General features: G+C 39.9%; 1 protein-coding gene across 2 annotated transcripts in view; it reads left to right on the top strand.

Moving 5' to 3' along the window:
* SLC27A6 (solute carrier family 27 member 6) overlaps positions 1-4,266 on the top strand; it is a 38,803-nt gene extending 34,537 nt beyond the window's left edge. The window contains exons 9-10 of one of the 2 annotated variants that reach the window (XM_031602665.2): positions 1,164-1,294; positions 2,688-4,266. In XM_031602665.2, coding sequence (XP_031458525.1) covers positions 1,164-1,294; positions 2,688-2,864 — 308 coding nt within the window. In that variant the 3' untranslated portion in view covers positions 2,865-4,266. Of the gene's footprint in view, positions 1-796; positions 1,295-2,687 lie in introns of those variants that run through there. The other variant, XM_090131783.1, reaches the window with a different exon arrangement.
* Positions 4,267-21,995: the final 17,729 nt, after the last annotated feature.

Raw genomic sequence — 21,995 nt, 5'->3', positions numbered from 1 at the left:
TAATTTTCATAAGGTTATTTGGGCCTGATTCCCATTAATGCTAAAGGCTTTTAAAACTGTATAGCAGGTCTTGCTGACAGGGAAATGAATTTATTCCTAGCAACTTGTGTGGTGCTGTGCTTTGCCTTTGTGGCTGAAACTGTGTTGATAACTCAGCACTGCTTAGCTGGACTTTTGCCTACCAGTGGGAAGCAGCAAATGCATTCTGCTTTTTTGCTTTGCTTGTGCACACACCTTTTCTTTCCCTGCTGAACTGCCATTATCTTGATACATGAGTCTTCTCACCTTCTTTCAGCTTATCCCTATCATGTGGGAGAGGGGAGTGAGTGAGAGGTGAAGTGGATATTTAGCCCTTGTCCACGGTCAAACCCCTACAAAATTATAAGCTTAAAATGCAAAAAGGGTGCTACTTGCCACCAGTTTAAAGCCACAGAACAAGAAAAATCATATTGAAGACTACTGACTGAAAATCAGAATAAAAAAAAATGAGAGCTCCTCATTTCATGCACAACATTTACCTTCTGGTTCTTATCTGTATGAAGAAATAGCTGAGCCAGTTTACAGGGCACAAATAAATTTCCTCACAGAAACTGTAGCACTGGGGGGAAAAAAAGGTACACATGAGAAAAAGGGTTAGCTGTTGTCACTCAAACAGTAGTTAAAACGTGAAGGGTTTCTTTCATTGCTGAATTTTATTTCTCTTACATTTTACCCATCTTTCTTTCTCATAGACCTACTGTCTTTCCACTCACGTGGATTAAGGCTGTTAATCTTTCTCTCTGTTGACAACTTTCAGATCCACAGTTTTGAGAGGACGTAGTGGCAAGAGGGAAAAGCTAAAAGTGAAGAGAAGATACAATTCACTAATCCAGGGAAGCACATCAGCAGTCTGTTTTTGAGAGAGGGGTGAATTTGTTATTTATCCTCATATACTGAGGAATGTTGAGCATGGTACTCTATGATGGTTCTCCATTTTACTTTTATGTTCTCAACTCATTTATAGCATTGTTGCTTAACTCATCACTTGAGTTATCTCTAAAGTATGTAATATTGTATAAAATCAAAATGCTACTGTTTTAGTGAAACTCAGAATATTATACATATTTGTCAGTCCATCGTTATTTCTTTTTTGTAACGTTTTCATCTCGCTTCCTTTCCTCTAGGCCATGAAGGAAAAGCTGGAATGGCCTCTCTTATTTTAAAGCAGAACAAAGCAATCGACCTGGAGCAAATGTATAAGCAAGTAGTGACATATCTCCCAGGTTATGCCTGTCCTCTTTTTCTAAGAGTCCAGGTAAGCTGGATGACTGCTCTGTGCATACAAACATCTGTGCTATTTGAACACAGAGAAGTCTAATGAAATATCAGAAAATGCATGTTCATATAATTTATGATTTTATTTTAGAACTGGTCCTGTTTACTGTATTAATGGAATTTTGGGGGAGGACTTGCATAAAAAAGACAACACAATTTGTAGATTATTTTAAAATAAGAGGAAATGTATTAATCAGTAAGAAGAGATATCATACAAAAGGATTTGTGGAGATTAGAAGCATGCACATGGGAAAACAAGAGGTTTGGATTACTAAAATGTGAACTATTTCAACTGGAGAAAATAACCTAAAATCCATTTTATTCATTGAAAATGAGAGAATAGAAAGGTTTAGGTAAAGCAGGAGACACAACAAACAAGATAAAGGAAGAGAGGTCATGAAGCGGAGCTCAGAAGAAGAAAGGAATAAACAGGATCCAGGAATCAAAGAATCACCAAGGTTGGAAAAGACCTACAAGATCATCCAGTTCAACTGCCTGCCTATCACCAGTAGTTCTCACTACACCATGTCCCTCAACACAATGTCTAGATCTTCCCTGAACACCTCCAGGGTTGGTGAATCCACCACCTCCATGGGCAGCCCATTTGAGCACTTGACCACTCTTTCGGTGTAGTATTTCCTAACATCCAGTCTGAATCTTCCTTGGCACAGCCTGAGAAAGAAACACTCTCTGAGGTCCACGCAGTATGGGAAAGTATGAAGAGCAGTATTAATGGTTGCACTGAGAGTTGATGACAGGTCAAAGGCATAAACAACAATTGCACTAAAATTTCACAAGTTCATTAGGAACATCCCAAGATTACTTAATGATAAAAGGAGCACTATGGTTGGAGATTTAGATGTAATCTAATCAGACTGGCAATGGAGGATTTGAATCTAGGATTGGTGGTAAATCATAAGCTCAGTTTGAAATGAAAATTAAATGAAGTAATCACTGCAGAGTTTAGTGGTGTCTGTGGCAAAGGTTTTAGATGGAAGGGGAAAAAAAAAGAACAGCTTGGGTTGGAAGGGACCTTAAAGATTATCCAATCCCAACCTGCTGCAGAATTGCCACCCACCAGATCAGGCTGCCCAAGACCCCGTCCAGCCTGGCCTTAAACACGTCCAGGGATGGAGTATCCACAGCTTCTTTGGGCAACTTGTTCCAGTGCCTCACTGCTCTCACAACCCTTGGTTGCTTGCAAGTGACTACAGCTTCTTTTCACTCTATCAACATGTGTTGGTCCATAGCAGAACAGAAATTCTGAGAAAAATGGTTTTCTAGAGAAATGAAACCAAACAGTATCAATTAAGACTTACAAAAACAAGTGGAAGTGTGAGTCAAAAAATAATAAATCTCTCTCTCTTCTACAGGAAACAATGGAAATGACTGGAACTTTCAAACAACAAAAATTTAGATTAGTGGATGAAGGTTTTAATCCATCTACAATTACGGATCCTCTTTATTTTTTAGATAATTCCAAGCAAACATATATCTTGTTAACCAAAGAAGTATATGAGAGAATCTTATCTGGTCAAATCAAACTTTAATTAACTTAATGAAAAGCTATTAAGAGACACTATGAGCTACTATGTAGAAGCAGTAAGAATTATCACCAATATTTATATGTTGTTATCTAGAATAATATTTTATGTAGTTCATATTTTCTTTCAAATGTGTATTGCATCTTTCCTCACTTACCCTAGTTCACTAGTAATTTACTACCACTTGAGACCAAATACAAGTAAAGAACCTGTAAAGCAAAAATGAAACCTTAATTTTGGAAAGTAAGTGCTGAATCTGATAGCTTTTCTTAGAGCTAAAGAAACATATATGATACAAAGTAAAAAAGATCAAACATAACAAAAGTGTAGTGACAGAAGCTGTTATTAATTCTATGCAGACAAAATATGCCAGCAACATATTTTTAAATGTATCTAATATATACTTAGAAATATTTGCTTTAGAAAATACAGACTTGGAAGTGCTTGGAAGAGAACTCTTACATGGAGGACTTTTATAATGGAACATAAAACAAAAGGGGATGAAACAGAAGAAAGCTCTCCAAACAAAGCTGAAATTAAAAAGTTTATACAGACAAAGATCACTACTGAGCCTGTTAGTCCACATTCTTTCATATGTTAAACTGACTCCATAGAGAATCAAAGTATGAAGACATACAAAGCATGAAGACCAAACTGTTGTGAAATGTTTGGCAACAGATTAAAAGTAGACACTGTTCACACTTAATGGGGAAAAAAATCACACATGTAGGATTGTATAATCAATGAGTATACAGGTATATAATCAATAAATATAGAGAGAAGTTAGGCTGGAAAGATTGTCGCATTAGAGCGGGATAACCAGAAATGAATGGAAAGCTTGCCCACACCCTGGGCTTGCAGAAAAGACTCCAAGAGAAGCAGTCTCCAAAAAGACATCCTTCCTCAGCAGCAGTCAGCCCTTAAACGAGGTCTAGGAGAAGTGGAGCCAGCCTCCACCCCTTCTGGTCACACCGGACTGCCTTCACCTGTGCTCCCACAGCTGACTCATTGCTTGGCTCAGGTGATCAATCAGAGGTTCAGGCCGTGATTCAATAGTTCCCATACAAGCATAAGAAGAATGACTTAAGTGCTGTACGTTACACATATTGTCTAACAATATAAAATAAATACAAAAATACAAAAATAGCTTCTTTACTCTTACTAATGTCTGCCAGAGATTGTTATTTCATGGGTCTAAAATACTGAGATTAAAAAAAAAAAACAATGGGACAGTGTTATCCTGTAATGGATTGTGATACCAGCTGTGATCAGTGGCCGTCAGGAGTCAGAAAGCAACCAGGTGGCTTCTGCCAAATGCTTTTCCCAGTGCTTAAGAGTTAAATCAAATGCTCAATTTTGATACTAGATTTATTAGTTTAACTTATTTTGCTTTACAAAATCTGGTACTATTTAAGGCTAATGTAGATGTTCTACCATTGGGAATGAGAATAAAAGAAATGTCAAAAAGGCAAGCAGAAATGTAAATAATTTTCCACCCTGTGCTCCCTCCCCCCAGGAAAAAAAAATGGTTTGGGAATATTACCATTTGGCGACTTATTTGTTAAAGTAGATAGGATGAAGAAGACTGTTTCTGATGGGAGTGTTAGGGCACAAAGAGCATTACAAGAGGGAAAATGCTTTCAGTCTCTGTCAAGTACTAAGAATGCTGGCTGGTGTTTCTGTGCTGAGATATGTTACTCTTCTGACATAGCAAGCTTGAATAGCCTGCAAGTGTTGGTTTCCTAACTCTAACCACTAGGGAAATACTGAATTCCAACAGCTCTTCTCTGCTCCTTAGCATATCCATGACAGCCTGGACAATTTGCCTGTTTTCAAGGTCATGCAAAAGAGCCTTTCTGTCCCATATGCTATCTCCAAGAGAGAGGATGCTATGATATCAAGAATCAAAAATAGGAAAAGCAACAGGGCCTGTGGAAAAATAGCATATTGTTTGCCATCCAGTAGTTTTCTTTCTTTTAACAAGTAGATTGGATACCAGCACATGCACTGGAGCATGTTACAGCAAAATGTGCTATTTGCCAATTACTGAACTGGCACTGGAGTTAGGCTGAATAATAGTAATGTTTATGTAAAATACTGGGAAGGCTCTTCCTTTCAGAATGAGAAAGTCGGGATATTTTGACCAACTTGTTCATTTCCTGTTCTCATGCTCAGGTCAACATGTGGAACTGACTGAGGGCTTGAGTCTTCCTGCAAAATTATGCATAACTTTTTTCCTGGGAAGTTTGATGTTTTGTGCTGGCGTTAAAGCAACTGCTGGATGAATGAGTGTGGGTGGGCAGCTGCAGTGCTGGCCTCGTATATTAAAAAAAGAAAAGGAGGAGACGAAAATAAACGCAAGTAATTACTTTTAAGCTTTAAAGTAATGTGTCTTGAAGTTCACCTTTGCAGGTGGGGATGTTCAATGGTAAAAGAACCTTATTTTAAAAATTAAAAACCTGAAATCAGAATTGTCATATATGGAATGTAAAATATTATGAGAGTCAACACATACCCATTCTCTTGTCCTTTAGGACTGGGTACAGTTAATATAGCTATATTCTGAGCTAGTTTCACAAGTCCTTCTCAGGATCCCCAGGGAAAGGTAAATAAATAAAAAGTTACAAGCAGATCATGGCCTGAATTTTGTTCCCCCACAAATATTAATAAATAGAGGTTTTTGAGAGATGAAGAAATGTCTAAGCTGCACAACTGAGGAGGGTTAACCTTGGCTTGTCTCTGAGTTCTCAACACACTGTTCTGCCACCCCCACTCCTCAGCAGGACAGGGAAAAAATACAGTGAAAAATGATCACAGGATCATAGAAGCACAGAATATCCTGGAAGGGACCCACAGTGATAATTGCATCCAACTCTTGGCTTGAAGCAGGACCACCCAAAATTGAAACAATATTTCTGAGAACTCCCCAGTAGTTTTCTGTGTTTGCAGAACAGAGTAGGAAAAGTCCTCTTCTTGCTTGCAGGCAGTCCTGGGCAAGTTCACCCCAGGGTATGGTTGGCCATTTGGGCTGCCAGGGCGTACTGCTGGCTCATGTTCAACTTGCTGTCGGACAGAACACCCAGGATGTCTTTCTGTAGGGCTGCTCTCCAGCCTCTTTTCACCCAGTCAGAACATGTATAGTGAGGATTGACCTGTCCCAGTTTCAGAGCCTTGCACTTGCTCTTAGATGTCATGCAATTGCTAATTACCTAGCCCTTTAATTTGTCAAGATCTCTGCAATCCTCTTTACCCTTGAGGGAGTCAGCAACTTCTCCCAGTTTAGTATTATCTGTAAACTGACATAGTATATTTCAAGTTTTGAAAATATTAAAGAGAACTGTTCCCAAAACAGAGACCTGTGGAAATCCAGTAGTGACCGGCCACCAGCTGCAGTTCCTCCTGCAGTGACTTTGGTGGTTGCAGAGCTATTTCTCTCCCATTTCTCACTCCTCTCTCCCAGTTGCTGTTGTGCAGCATTTTTAATACTTAAATATTCCTTCAATGCTTTCTTACTTAATGTCATATAATCATAGACCCATCAGCAAAATGTTCACCCATTACATTATGATTTTGTCTTGCTTATATGCTGGACTTTTTGTCTAGAAGGACACTGAGAGAAAGAGTGTTGAAAGCTTAGCTGAAATCCAAAAACAGCTGTATTCCCTTGGTCAACTAGGTGGATAACCTTGTTATACATGGAGAATAAATTTTTTAAACAGGACTTTCTTCTCATGAGACAGGGTTGACTGTGACCAATGGCTACTTTGTCTGTCAAGTGTTCTTCAGTAACTCCTGGAGTAACCTTCTCCTTCATTTTGCCAGCCACTGAGACTGGCAAGATTGTAGTTATCAGTATTCTTTCTTGCCCTTCTTAAAAACTGGGACAATACTTGACAGCTTCCAGCTGACTGAGACCTGTCCATTGAAAAATTATTGAGAGAAGTCTCATTATTACATGATTCAGCCCTGGGATGAATCCCATTGGGCTCCATAGACTTATGTGTGTAGCAATGAGGCATGGACTCAGACGTGGACGATCCAAATCATTTATTGCACTTATATACATTCACAAGATTCCTTTTTTAGCTTTCCCATTTGCAATTACAACTTTCCGTTCTGCCTTAACATGTCAACAAAGTATTGCACAAACACTCCTTAGTTGTGCATACAGGTGCTTATCCAACCAGAGCCATGGACTGTTCCTCTGGCTTTTTTCTTCTTCTAGACCTGTCTTAGTTCTCAGTGTTGCTTTCTGATGCTGTTTATCTTGCTTCACAGCTGCTGTTCTGAATAGTCTTTCTTGTATTCCCACAATTCTCCCTTTTTTGCTTATTAGCAAACTATTACCACACTATAAAATAATAGCACTGATTATATTAATAATATACAAATCATACCTCAATCAAGGCCTTGATTGATAACACACTAAACATAAGAAAACAGTTACATAGAAGGTCACGAGTTTTTTAGCTGATATGTGCACACTCACAATTTTTAGACAATTCCATGAGTGGGAAATGGAAAATCCCTAAGCTAATGTGTTATTACTTATGGAATCCTGAGAGACAGCAAGCCTCCAGGAAGGAGAGAGAAGGAACATGCCAGCATTGGATGTGATAGGCAGTGCCAGCAGGGCATCCCCTGCTTCAAAGTGCACTTTTCCTCTGTCTCCCATCACCGTCTCTCTCCTGCTTTTATTCTTCTCTCTGCATGGTTTTTTTCATTTCTGCTCCATGCGTCCGCACGGCCAGTGTGTGATGCAGAGCCCAAGCAGAACACACTGTGACCAGAACTCACAAAATAAGACAAACTACTAAGCTTGGCTCTCTCTACAAACAAAACAGTTGCTGAAAGTATTTACAGATACAACTACTTACTCCCATGTTTTCTTGCTGACCAAAGTGATAATATTGCCATCCTCTCTCACCACCATATTGCTAACTGGATCCACATTGCCCAAGTCATCATTAACTTGAACAAGTACGTGATTTATCACTTTGTTAATCATAACTCTTACACAGGATATAATGCAAGGAATACAGATTTAAAGGCACACAAGAATCAAGAGACATATTAGTCCTAAATTAATTAGTTTTTGAATCTAACAGCCCAGGCCTTGAATCCACCCATTGAACCACCTCCATGAAGTTCCCACATGTTAATTTCTGCACACCTTCCTGCAGTTGCTGAATACTCTGATGGATGGATCTGACAAGTTCATACAGCACAGTCCTTCAGTGTCCTCACAGCCATGTCCTTGTGTGAGAAGCAGGAAGTCAATAGCAGCTCTGTTCTGCAGTGCACTGTGATAAACTGAGTTGACATCCTGTAACAGGTCTGAAAGTGCTTGCGAGGCTGCATTAGTCTGCTTGCTAAGCCAACATCCTAGCTTATTTAAACTAGCTAAAGTTTTAGCAGCTGCTACCCCCAGAGTGAAGAGTGATACAAACACAATTGATTCCCTGTTCCAAAATTTAATCTTGTCTTCGCAATTTTATCAAAAGCATGAATATTTCTTCAGATTCTACCATGATTTAGTGTTTTGCAAGGATCACAGTCAGATTCGGTATTAATAGGGCCAACCTGCCCAAGGAGCAGGGCCCTCCTTTAATATATGATGGAATGTTTAGCCATGTGCAATCTCCACATATTAAAAATACACATAGTAAGAACTACTTGATTTTGAAGTATTTGAGGATGTGTAATTACACCAAGCTGATGCATTTCTGTACACTAGCATTGTAGCATTGACTGACCATGAAAGACCATGAAAGAGATTTATCATTTCCAGAATACACACCGATCTATTTTTACTGATCCCAAAAATTCTGGCTTCTGCAAGGGTAGCAACATGGGGAACAAGGGGGAACCCACTGATCCCACATGTCCACCATCCATTTTCTTCTCCAGACCTTCTCTTCCTGCAGGAAGCACTAGTGGTGTGAGCCAGTTGTTCCCATTTCCCTTGATCAAGGGGAAATCCTACTAGGCACAAGGTAATGGGGAGTCAGGGGATGATACTGATCAACAGAGTGTCTGTCTGATGTCACTGGCAAGTGTAACCCACACATTAGTCTTAGGCTGTGAAGGTACCCATACAGCATTCATGATGATGGTGCAGCAGATAAAGGTGATGCTGATAAATGAGGTTTCACTGCCCTTGCTGGAATCCATCATGGTTCTGCACCTGTGGAAACACAAGCATAACCTCTCCTGCAGTTATTAGTTTCAACAGGCCTTCCCATTCACCCAATTATAAGTTCTTTATTAATACAGCAGCTTTCCCCTGAATATTCATTCTTTCCTTGTTAACTGAAACAAAATCATGGGCTATGAGTAGTCTTCCATCATCACACCATCAATTTATAAAGTTCAGTACATATGTAGCTTTAGCAAGCCTTTCTGCTCGAAGTGCCTTCTCCATTCCCTCTTTTTGCTTAAGTAGCATAGCCTTAAGGCTGCTGTGGGTACACTCAACTATGGCTTGTCCTGTAGGTGAGTGTGATATGCCAGTGAGATGTTTAATTCCCCATAATAATAGAAACTGTAATACTTTCTGGGATATATGTCCTGGATCATTTTCTGTCTTAATAGTTTTTGGTACCCCAAGAGTTGCAAAGGCCGAAAGAAAATGCTTGCAGATGTTGCGGGCTTTTTTTCCAGTATGTGCTGTTGCTGCTATGGCTCTGGAAAAGGTATTCACAGAGACGTGGACATATTTAAGTCTTCTGAATTCACAGAATCACAGGATCACAGAATGGCCTGGGTTGAAAGGGACCTCAAGGATCATGAATCTCCAACTCCTCCCCGCCACATGCAGGGCCACCAAGCTCCACTTTTAATACTAGACAAAGCTGCCCAGGGCCCCCATCCAACCTGGCCTTGAACACCTCCAGGAACAGGGCATCCACAACCTCTCTGGGCAGTCTGTTCCAGCACCTCACCACTCTCTCTGTAAAGAACTTCCCCCTGACATCCAACGTAAATCTTCCCTCCCTCAACTTAAAACCATTTCCCCTTGTCCTGCTGTTCTCTATTCTTTGAAAGAGTTGACTCTCCTACTGTTTGTAGGCTCCCTTTAGGTACTGAAAGGCTGCAATGAGGTCACCTCACAGCCTTCTCCAGGCTGAACAAGCCCAGCTCCCTCAGCCTGTCTTCGTAAGGGAGGTGCTCCAATCCCCTGATCATCTTTGTGGCTTTTATCTGGACTCTCTCCAACAACTGTCTGTCTTTTTTGTACTGGGGGCTCCAAACCTGGACACAGTACTTCACATGGGGCCTCAGAAAAGCAGAGTAGAGAGGGACAATCACCTCTCTGTCCCTGCTGGCCACCCCTCTTCTGATGGAGACCAGGATACCATTTGCTTTCTGAACTGCAAGAGCACACTGCTGGCTCATGTTAAGTTTTTCATTCATCAGCACCCCCACATCCTTCTCTGCAGGGCTACTCCCAATGACTGCTCCTCTCAGTCTGTTCAGGGATGTGTGTGACATCTGTTTGCCATAATTCCATAGCTGACAGGCCTTGAGGATTAACCCCATAAGATAGAGAAGGTGTCATCTGTTGGCAATCAGGGCATGCTGTAATTATCTGTCGTGCCTGAGTCAAGCTAAGGCCATAAGACTTTTACAGCGCCTTAGCATTCTGGTGAAAAAAGGCATGTGACAGTCGAGCCTGTTCAAATGAATTGGGAAGAACAGAAATGCTAGCTAACTGATCTGCTTATTTGTTTCCTTTGTTAAAGGTCCTGGCAAAAAGGTATGTGATTGGAAGTGTGTTATAAAATATGGTTCCCATCAGGAATTAACTAGAGACAAAAGAGTATACAGAAGCATGAACAGTTGTTAATTAAAAATGTGTCTTAGATTCGATCCTTCTATTCTAGTCACTCTTCCTGTAAATAGGCTGAATCAGTGATATTAATTGGACTGGACCACTTCTGAAATACTCTTACAACTGCAGGTAATTCTACAATTTGTGGAGAGCCTTTTATTGTCTAAATATCCAACTGCCATCAGCCGGATGTGTCCTGCCGTATGATTATCGACCAACCTGTTCTCTCTCACCCATCTGTGAATACAGTCAAGGTGTCTAAGGGTACCAAGGAACATTTTGCCATCTCCTGTATAATAAAATGCATTTGTAGCATGTTATGCTCCACTGGGTGTATTGACGTCATCCTGATGAATCCCTCCATTGCTACCTGAAAAGGCAGTGAACATTGGGACAGCCACTGTAACATGTTTGTAGACACAGGTAATATAATTTCTGAAGGTTCAGACCCACTCAGTGATAACACTTGTCTTCTTCGTATAACAAGAGCAGAAATCATTTCAACTTTTGTAGTGACCGTTTTGGAAAACTGATGAGGCAAAAAGATCCATTCCAGTATTAAAAGAGGATCCTGCAAAGTATTATCCCACTGAAAGAGAAGAGCGTAAGGCTGAAAATCTGGATTCAGTACTATTAGGAGAAACGAAAGGGGAGGGTCATATTGCTGAGCTTGTCACTGCACCATAATTGTGGCAATGTCCTGCAAAGCTTGCTGCACTGTAGGTGTCAGTGATTTTTTGGAATTTAAAGCTGGATTGCCATTTAATAACTGAAATAACGGAAGCAGGGTTTCATTAGATATTCCCAGCAAAGGCCTGATCCAATTTGTAGTCCCTAACAGCCTTTGCATATCATTTAGAGTTCGAATGTCCAAATCCAGTTTAAGGTGTTGTGGAGTGATAGGGTTACAGGTTCAGAAGTGGCCATGTCCACTCAGGGGATGGCGGAGTTCATGTCTGCACTGGGGCTACTTGTGTTGTTGTGTGCCCACATTGCACACTGACCTGTTTCTCTGCACGGATTGCCCACCTTTAGTAAAGCGAGAATGGCACTGATTCACATAATGTCATCCTTTACGACACTTCAGACATGCTGGAGGCCCAGGGGCCTTTTTATTATGGCAGTTTGGTAAATGACCTGGTTGTACACATGCGAAGCAGTGTTGTGAGTTCAATTTCATGGCTGTGAATGCTGAAGCCATCATGTTACACTGATGCTGCATAGTCCCTATTTTATTGTAAGCATTTATCATTTGCAAAAGTGTAGGGTTAGATAAGGGGAGAAGCACTTTTTGGCAATCCTTGTTAGCATTTTCTGTTAAAAGGTTTTTTAACACTATCTCCTGGACTTCCTCATTCTCAATTTGTTTGCCAAGGCTATATTTCAACTTATCAATAAGCTGCATTTAGGGCTTGGTAGGACCTCGTTAATGGTGGTAAAAGATTTTTGTGTCTTTCCAGCATCTGGAACTTTCAAGAAAGCACTAAAAGCTAATTCCTTAGCCTGTTCCAAGGCTTTGATATTCAACTGCATGTGGGCTGTGATAGCAACAAAAGCATCTTCCCCTAGCAGTGCATCTATGCCAACATCCTGCAAAGGATCTCCTTGTCATCTCCCCACATTCTCAACTGCCTTTCACTGGGCCAATTCTATCCCATATCCCATCCACATCATAAACTGGGTATCTGTCAGAAGCCGTTGTGCCAGGTTTTTACAGATGAGTGGGCAAAGGGTATAGCTCTTCATTATTGAGCTCAGTAGGTTAGTCGTGCACGGGGACCCTAGCCTGAAGATAAAAACAGCTTTGCTTAGTTCCTTTATTGCTCAGAAACTTATTCCCTCCCATTCAGGCTCATGTATCACAGTGCATGCAATTGCCGAATATAACAGATGAACTATTTCAAGATCTCCACTTAATTCTGCCTCCTTTCAGATCGATCACATATCGAGTGGAGAACCATCGCTGTCGTTAGCCACGTTACATACGGGCAGGCGGGGCGAAGAGCGGCTGTGTCACGGCAAGAGGCAGCGGCGCGTTTAGCAACGGGGGGAGGAGAGTGGGGAGGAGCGGAGCGGCGGGAGGTGGTGGAGAGAGGTCGGATTCTGCCTCCGGGACAGCGGGATCCAACGGATTGTTTGACCCATCCCGCCGGTTATTTAAGGTCGTGCCTTACAACGGAGGTGCTGCGGACTCTGCTGAGCCTGCCGAATCCATATGTTTCTTTAAAGTCTCAAAAATAGTTCTCCACGGCCCTACAAGACCTTGTGCTACAGAATCTGAGCGACTAGCAGCATCCCAAAGTTTCAGCCTCGCTCAGTACCACATGCCTATATCATAGATGGAGTTGCTTATCACTTCCATCTATATGGTTGTAAACTCATACAAGAAGACGTTTCAAATAAAAAGAATCTATGTTCACACGATGCTTTCAGAGAATTACCCTCCATCATCTGATAAACTTCTTCTTGTTCCTCGGACATATCACCATCCACAGTTCTCCACTGCTCACCTCTGTCCAGGGGAGATGATGATGTTGCCCAGCTGATCTTGCTTCCTTTCAGCAGTCTTGAGTTCAGTGGGACTTGCCACCGGTCAGCTGAACACCCATCAAGCTGTCAAGTCCCTGATACGGGGTGCTATTTGTGGCAATGAGGCACGGACTCAGATGTGAATGATCCAAATCATTTATTACAGGTTCTCACATGACTCATATACATTCACCAAGATTCCTTTTTTAGCTTTCCCATCCTCCCTACAACTTTCCGTTCTGCCTTTACATGTCAACAAAGTACTGCACAAACACTCCTTAGCCATGCATACAGGTGCTTATCCAAACAGAACCCTGGGCCATTCCTTCTGCTTTCTCTTCTGTCTCATGCTGTTTATTTTTCTTCACAGCTTCTGCTCTGAATTGTCTTTCTTGTATTCCCACATACGTGCATCTAGGTGAGGCAGTGAAACCCACACAGGTTCTGAGTTGGCTGGGAGTTTTTCATGACTGCAGTCGTGATCCTCCATCTCACGGCTCCAGGAGTGTCAGGCCTATAATTGCTTTGATGACAGAGTCAAAGAAGGACGTGTATGCCACTGTAACTGTAAACTGTATCCCTGTTTGTGAGGTGACCCTCCTCCTCAAGTAATAGGCCAGTGTTATCTCTGGATGTCAATTTGCTGTGGACATAACAGGCCCTTCTGTTTCCCTCTACAATACTTGTCAACTCTAATTGAGCTTTGGCCACACAAATCTTCTGTCTACAATAGCAGATAGCATCTCTGTAGTCCTCCTGTGTCACCCAACCTCACCTCCAGTATCCATACACTTTCTTTTTCACCTAAGCTCTAGAAGATCCAACCTTCTGCCCCACATGTGCTCTCAAGCAATGGTACAGCCTCAACATGATCATGATGGCTGAGACAGCCACGGGGCTCTTCCCAATGGGTTTCACTTATGTCAATGTTGTAGCTATGGGACTGAGCCAGGGCTTCTAGTTCTTCCTGCTTGTCCCTCACACTGCATGCACTGGTGTAGGAACATTTCAAATGTAATTCATTATACCCAGCATCTCCTGGAGCAGACTGAAGGATCTGACTGGCACTCTGTCCCTTAAATTTTGGCCTGCTGTCCCATAGCTTATCACTGCTGAGTTTGATTTTTTCCCTTTCCCTCTTGAATCTATTTTAAAGTTCTCATCAATCAGCCCTGCTAACTCCTGCAAAAAATCTTTTCCACCCTCTGACACAGGTGCACCCCATCAGTCACCAGCAGGCCTGGCATAGACCATTCCCTGATGGAGAAACCCAAAATTCTGCTAGTGATGCCAGTCTCAGGCATGTGGGCATGCCTGTTCCTTTCAGTATTGTTCCCTGCTGCTGCAAGGAAAGAGCTAAACAGTACCCGTGTCCCAGACTTTTAACTAATTGCTCCAAGGCCTGTAAGTCCATTTTGATTGCTCTTGGGCTTCTCTTCACTGCTTCATCACTGCTGACACAAAAACCCAGTAACAGATTATGATCAGAGGGCCGTACCAGGACAGTGAGTTTTCTAGTAATATCTGTTATTCAGGCATATCAGGATCTCACATCCTCTGAGAAGGGAGTCATCTGTATCAACAAGCCCTCTTTTTTTCTTGATGGAGATGGCTGTGTCACTGATGTCAGGCTGACTAGCCCTACACGGCCACTATAATCTGCAAGGATCTTTGACCGCATCTTTTTTTGCCCGTCCATCGAGTTCCAGAGCCTCAGACCTGTTGAATACAAGCACCAACAAGGGTTGGGTAGGCAAGGAGGGTAAAAGCCAGATAAGCTGCTCTTTGTGGTGGCTCTGGGTTTAGAACTCAATTGTCTGGCTCAGTTCAGGTAAAAACAAACAAACAAACAAAACAGCCACCACCAACAAAAACAACAAAACACCCTGAATTCTGAGTACAGTTAACTATTTGAAGTGTGTTTTGCAAGAAAAGAGTGAATGCCTTAATGAAGACTCCTGACTTCATTCATGAATGTATTTTCATTCAGTGCAACCTGCTGAGAATAGATAGAGTTGTCAGACATCCACTTTCATGTTAGGGCTGTGGTACAGACAGATCTGCAGAAACTGTAGATTGTTTTCCACTTCCCTATCATTGCAATGAAATTTAATACTTCTAGATCATAATTTTCTTACAGTTCTTAGTAAGTGAACACCATGTGTGTATCTGAAGAAAACACAAGCATAACACAAGCATCCTTCTTAGCTATATTTCTTTCTGCAAAGTTTTGATATCTTTCCTACACTTTTAAAAATAAAGTTCTTGAAGAAATTGTCAGTTGGCATAAGCCAAATTAATCACGGCAATTTAGAGAATGGAAGGTGGTTAAGTCAGCTACACAGAGTGAAGTACATGGAGGAAAGGCAATGTTTTTGAACTCATTATTGTTTTTTCATGAAGACTAGCATTTACTCCTGGCTCCGTAAAATTACATAAGCTGTGAGATGGAAAAACATTAAATATGAAAATTTAAACTATAGCCTAGATTTGTAGCTGAATTCTGATCAGTGTAATAATTCAAATAAAAATCTTGGATATAAAGAATCGTTTTAGAATAATCAGGATTATATTCTGTGTAGCACATTTTGAAGTCCTAGTATGTGGAACTCTTCCTCTTAAACTACCTTTGCCATCTTTTTATGTAGTTTTAAGTGTATCTATATCCATATGGATATATTGATATCCATTTTATATACTTATACAAAAGTGACCTAAGCTCCTGCTTCATCTGAAGACACTATGCTTAGTTAGGAGCAAATGTTGCTTGCCTTCAAAGCTAAATGGCTGAAGGAAAACAAGTTGCTACATGCATTATTTTAATGCCTAACTGAAGAGCTCAGATGCTTAATGGAATTCTCAGGTATCACACAGAATAAGAACTCCTTTATAAAAAGTAAGTGCAGAACTATATGCCTGTGAACAGGATAAAAAAAATTCCAACAGTCATCTCAAAAAGCATGAGCTGCCTAAAATGAGTAGTGGGGAACAGTGAGAAGAGGATTATGTAGTAAATCCTTCTCCTGGAAGCACTTAGGAATCTAATTCTGGTTTGCTGTGTGCACAGAGATAATTGAATACTCCCCTGTAATTACACAAAAAAATACCGCTTTTTCAAATGCTTGTAATTCTGCAGTTTGTCAGCAAAGAAGATGGCCATATGTATTCAATTTCAGTCTTCGCCCAAACATTTCACTGGAATTAAAAATTGTAAGTAAAAGAGGAAATTATTTATTGATGGTACAAATATCTGTACCATCATTACATATCTGTAATCAGTCATACATCATCATTGCAGTAATGAAGCCATTTCTGTAGTAAGATGAGAAAAAACACTTCTGGAATATAAGTAATGCGAAAAATGTTTCCATTTTTTTCTGGCCAAATCCGATTTTTGTGAAGAGAAACCCATATATGAGTAATCTGCCATTAGCAGACTGGTTTTACTGGGAAATTCCAGTGTTTAAAACAACAGTATGACTTACCATTGTCTTGGTACATTTTAATACTGGCACATCTCTGTTTCTATAAGGAGATTCTATGACATTTGTCATAATGTTCCAAGGTAGTAAGTTTTCTCCAGATATATAGACTGTTTAAAAGGTCTTTTAGTTTCCTTCCATGCTATATTACAATTCTTTAGAGAAATGTGTCATATAAGGAAGCAAAATACAGTCAAAACAATAGCCTAAGATATCTCACTGTGTTGATCTCTCTTGTAATTCTAAATGAAAAAAAAAAAACCCTCCCTAATAAAAATTTTGATCTTATGGGCTGTATTTTTCCTGAATTTCTCTTCACCATGTTCAATAAATGCATTGCTATTCTTAAAGAACTTGTGACCTTGCATATGGTTATTCCACTTTGAAGTGACACCCCAGGATTGCTTGAAAAGAGAGAAAGGATTTCAGCTACTGGAATTCTTCATAATGCTGCCGGTACCATTTTAAGTTGAATTCACTGAAAACACACAGGGAGTAATTTTGGCTTCATGTATTCAAGTGCATCATACCTTATTTATAAAATCCTGTTCATATCACTGATTTTTAGCTTTAGTTGTCAAAAGATATTCATTTTACAGCTCATAGTTGAACAAGTAGTCATACAAATTCTACTCCATATAGTAGAAATCCCTGCAAAGGAGTCTCAGAAAAAGGAAAAGTGTGTTTTTTTTTCAGATTTTCTCATCTTTTGCCTTTCATTCAAAGCTACTGCATTAAAACTCACTTCAAGAAACTGTGTTTATACTTATTAAATGTCTCAGGCATACTTACATATTTATTTGCAAAAATGGGGTCAATTGCCACTCAGTCCGCTGTTAGAAATATAGCTATTAACTGTGCAGGTGTTGTCAAACTTGGAGTGACTGTAAGACTATATATTCTGTTCTCTGAAAGATACTGACAGTAGATTATATCTAAAAATATCTCTGCAGTGGACCTCTTTTTTTCGCCTATATTCTGTTTCTCCATTTAAAAAGTCAGTTTTACAGAAAAAGGAAGCAAGGGATAATTCTTGATTTAATATAAAATCACCAGTGGATTAAGGATTCCTGGAATTAAACCTATGAATCTCCTGAGGAATGAAACCACATTTCATTCAATGGCTGCTAATGCAGAAGTTTATCAGGCAGATGTTCCAAATGACAGTAATCAAGTTAGAAAGCTTCTGAAAGAGCTCTTGAGTTAGTATATTGCATCTGCAAAATAAAATATTTAGAACTGGGAAACTGAGGGCTATGGTGATTTAAAAATACACAACATGATGAATGCAGACACTGAAAGAGCAGACAGAAGGTACATGTCCTCTTAAAAATCTCTGTCAGATTCCTCTGTGTCTAATTTGCTGATATACCTTTTAAAAGTGGAACTGCACTTAGCACTGTAGGTCTGAAAGCTTGCCAAAAATAAAAGCATGTCCAAAGAAAATGCAAGGGCAAAGTCTGACAGAAAAACTTTCTTTGTTCAGGTAGTCGTTTACTCGGAGAAAGGAGCGAAGAGAGAAAGGATTTGCAAGACACTGTGGAGTTTTGCTGCCCATGAAGGCAGATGCATTAGAGAAAAGCAATACTATTTACTACCTTTCCTTGAGGCTTCTTTTAATGTGTCCCTAGATTTAGCATCATCAGGTAGCTAAGATTTATGTAAAACTGGAGAGAAAAATGACAGTTCCTGCAAGCTCAGTTTGGTATTCAGAATATAACAACAAGAATGACTTCGACTTATCCCTCATAGTTTTTTCATTGTTCTTGATCACTGAAATGCACCAAACCCTTTCCTTTTTTATCAGCAAATGCAACCTATTGCTTTGTAGTAGTTACTATAAAAAGGTCATGCAGTATATAACTGGGAGCAAAGTAGGCCTTGACATAATAGAAACTGATCAGCTGAGAAAATGAATAGCTTATGTGATTTTGTGCACATCAGATACTAAGAACAAAACAGATTGTGCTGCTGAAAAAACGGATCTGTTCTCATATGTGGAAAAGATGTCACATCCCACCAAAAGTCCTACAGCACAAAACACATCTTTCAGTGGGGCTACCACGACATTCACTATGGCTACCACAGCATACTGATGGGGAGAGGCCAGTCCTTCCTCAAGAGCCAGGCTTCTCACCATTTTTTTTCTTTCCCACCCCTAAACGTTGGGTGGCTTGTGATCTCTGCAATCCTTCCTCCTGGGAATTCCTTGCTTCATGGCAGTGCTTTAGCAGCTCAGTCATACACTCACAAGTGTGGCTCCTACACTCCACTTAAGTACTCAGAGAATCTTGCCAGTCTTATCACAGCAGCCACACGTAATACTACATTCAGTGCTATTAGAGTGTGGTAACATGCATCTACACATTCATGCAACTATTGTGCAAAAAGAAAAAGCCTCAGCAGCTGGACACAATGACAAGATGACAAAGCACAAAGTCAACAAAGCAGAGGGTAACAGCAGCGATGGCAACAAAACCAAAAAGCGAGTTGAACTGGTAGCCATTGGTTGGCAAATGAGTAGCTCATCTGCAAGATCAAATGCGTGTTACAATTTGAAAATCTTGGTTACCTGAGTCCAGTACCTTCACAGATGTCTGTCCAAACAATTACACAAATTAGAACAGTCTGTAACTGCTTATAGGATGAGTAAAGAGAAAAGGGTGCAATTTTAGAAATGTGACAGCACTAGAAGATACTGGCTTCTTCAGGGACAAGTACAAGAGATTTGTTGAAACTGTGGAATCTCTGCAGAATCAAATACACCAGATTTGACTGTTTTTAAAATATTTCTGCCCCACAAAGAAAATAAAACGAAATGAATTGGCTTCTGAACATATGACAGTAGAGGAAGAGTTTTGCTGAAATAGAGAGAAATTATACAAACCAGTGAAGGACTTGCACAGAGAATCATTTCAAGAGTAGCTTCCAATTAATGCTCTTTTGATCCAGAAATGTGCAAGCCACCAAGAAAGTGAAAATAAGCAAAGCAAAAGACACGGTACAGACAGTATTCAAAACTGTCTTTATTATAGCAAATAGTGTTCTGTATTGTCACGCTTTTATGATTTTTGGTTATTGGTATTCCACATCATAACATCATGTAGTGCACTGGGAGTTGAAGAGTTCATGCTCCAGTCCCATGGTCTGTTGATAGCTCTGGGCACCCGGTTCTCAGAAGTGAAGAACTACATATCTCAGAAAACTTTCACTGTTCTGTTTCTGCTTTCCTTTTCGTGGGAAAGATAAAACTGTTATGAGCTGTCCCTTTTTCTTTTACTGCTCATCTCTGTGTGTGCTCCCTATCTGTTTCACCTTCATCAGCTTTAGTGTAAGGTCTTTGGTTTTGGATGCTCTCTCTCTCACATTATTTTCTACAATGCCAATTATATTATATCACATTGTGTTATCTTGCATTTCAATATCTTATTCAGTAAATTAACTTTCCTCCTCAGATCATTGCCCCTGCTTTATTTTTAGTCCCATCTCCCTGCCCTTTCCCCTTTTCCCTACTCCCCCGTGGGTCTTCTCTTCATGGGTCCCACTGCCATGAAACCAGGCCAAACTGGCCCATAAACTGTTGACAGTATGACCAAAGATCATTAATTAAAAGTAAAAATTAAACAGAACTCAAAACCCCAAACCAAAAAAACTAAAGCATATAGGGTTCATAAAGGAAATGTTCAGTCAGCAAAATTAATCTGATGAAGTAGAACTTTATATCTCTGCATCTGGCATTACCCAGCTTAAATGTTGGGATAAATAAAGTCATCTCCCATTTTGTAGATGAAATCTGTCTGACTGGCAATCTATATAATGTTTGTATACTTCTCTCTTTCTCTCTTTCTTTCTTCTTTCTTTCTTTCTTTCTTTCTCTTTTTCTTTCTCTCTTTCTTTTTTTCTCTTTCTTTTTTTCTTTCTCTCTTTCTCTCTTTCTCTCTTTCTCTCTTTCTTTCTTTCTTTCTTTCTTTCTTTCTTTCTTTCTTTCTTTCTTTCTTTCTTTTTCTTTCTTTCTTCTTTTTTTCTTTTTCTCTTTTTCTCTTTCTTTTTTCTTTCTTTCTTCCTTTCTTCCTTTCTTCCTTTCTTTCTTCCTTTCTTCCTTCCTTTCTTTCTTTCTTTCTTTCTTTCTTTCTTTCTTTCTTTCTTTCTTTCTTTCTTTCTTTCTTTCTTTCTTTCTTTCTTTCTTTCTTTCTTTTTTCTCTTTCTTTTTTGACAATTAACTCATCTCAGAATGAAAGTTAGTTGAAATTTTGGACCAGCAGCTGGTATAATTCTCTGACCTTAAAAGAAATGGCATCAATAATTTAACTTGAAGAAACAATTTCTAAATTTTGACAACTTTTTCTCTTGAATCTGTGGTTCAGAGGAAGAGAAAAGATAATGAGAACATTGGGAATGTGCTGTGGCATATTTAACAGCAGTGATAAAGACAGATGCAATTACTCATTATAGACAGAAATACGAGGACTATTGTTACCATATTTGAAAAAGGTCTAGTTTTTTTTGTTTTTTTTTTTTTTACATAACAGTGAAAATCATAAAATTATTTTGTGAATAAATGCTTTCAAATTATATTTATGTATTTTATCAACATGCTTACTACTGTCACATTTACTATCCTGTTCCAAATGCCATTATGCATGAAATGCAGGATATGAAAACATAGCCTAAATGTACTGAATTAACTGCAAAGCTTTAGAACATCTATGAAGCTTCAAAACAGGTGAACAGTTCTTTAATCTTCTGGGATAATCCAGGAGCTCTTTGCCAATCACAACTCTTTCCAACTAAAAGCCTTTAATCAACACAGTTGCAAGCCGGTTAGGTCACCTATTAGGAATCAAAGCTTACCTCTATTCTGCACCTGGGCTATCTGATCTTTGGCACTCGGGACGCACAATGAGGCAACCACTCCAGACAAAAATTACCATTACAGGTAATTTCAGCAGCAATATAGACATCTCTTAGGAAGGATTTTGCTTCATATTAACACAGTGTTCCTTCTGTGGCTGTGCTGGGTATGGGCTGCTGAGGCAAATCCACAGTGCAGTTGGCATGACTCTGCAGTGCAAAGTACACCCTATACTATTCCTCCCTCCAGCAGTATCAGCAGAATTGCCACACAGCCAGTGCAAGGGACACTATCTCAGGTAAGCAGCACAGATAGCAACTAAATCTGGCTGTAAGCCTAGCTTCAAGGGTACTTTTAAAGTACAGTGCAGATCTAGTCAGGTAACTGAAGTCAGCAGAGAGTTCATTTGGGACTGCAAGGGCAGGACTACAGTACACTGA

Source organism: Phasianus colchicus, chromosome Z, assembly GCF_987193195.1.
Source record: "Phasianus colchicus chromosome Z, bPhaCol1.hap1.1, whole genome shotgun sequence".
Taxonomy (NCBI): domain Eukaryota; kingdom Metazoa; phylum Chordata; class Aves; order Galliformes; family Phasianidae; genus Phasianus; species Phasianus colchicus.
Note: the sequence above shows the minus strand (reverse complement) of the source record. Positions and strands in the feature narration are given on the sequence as shown.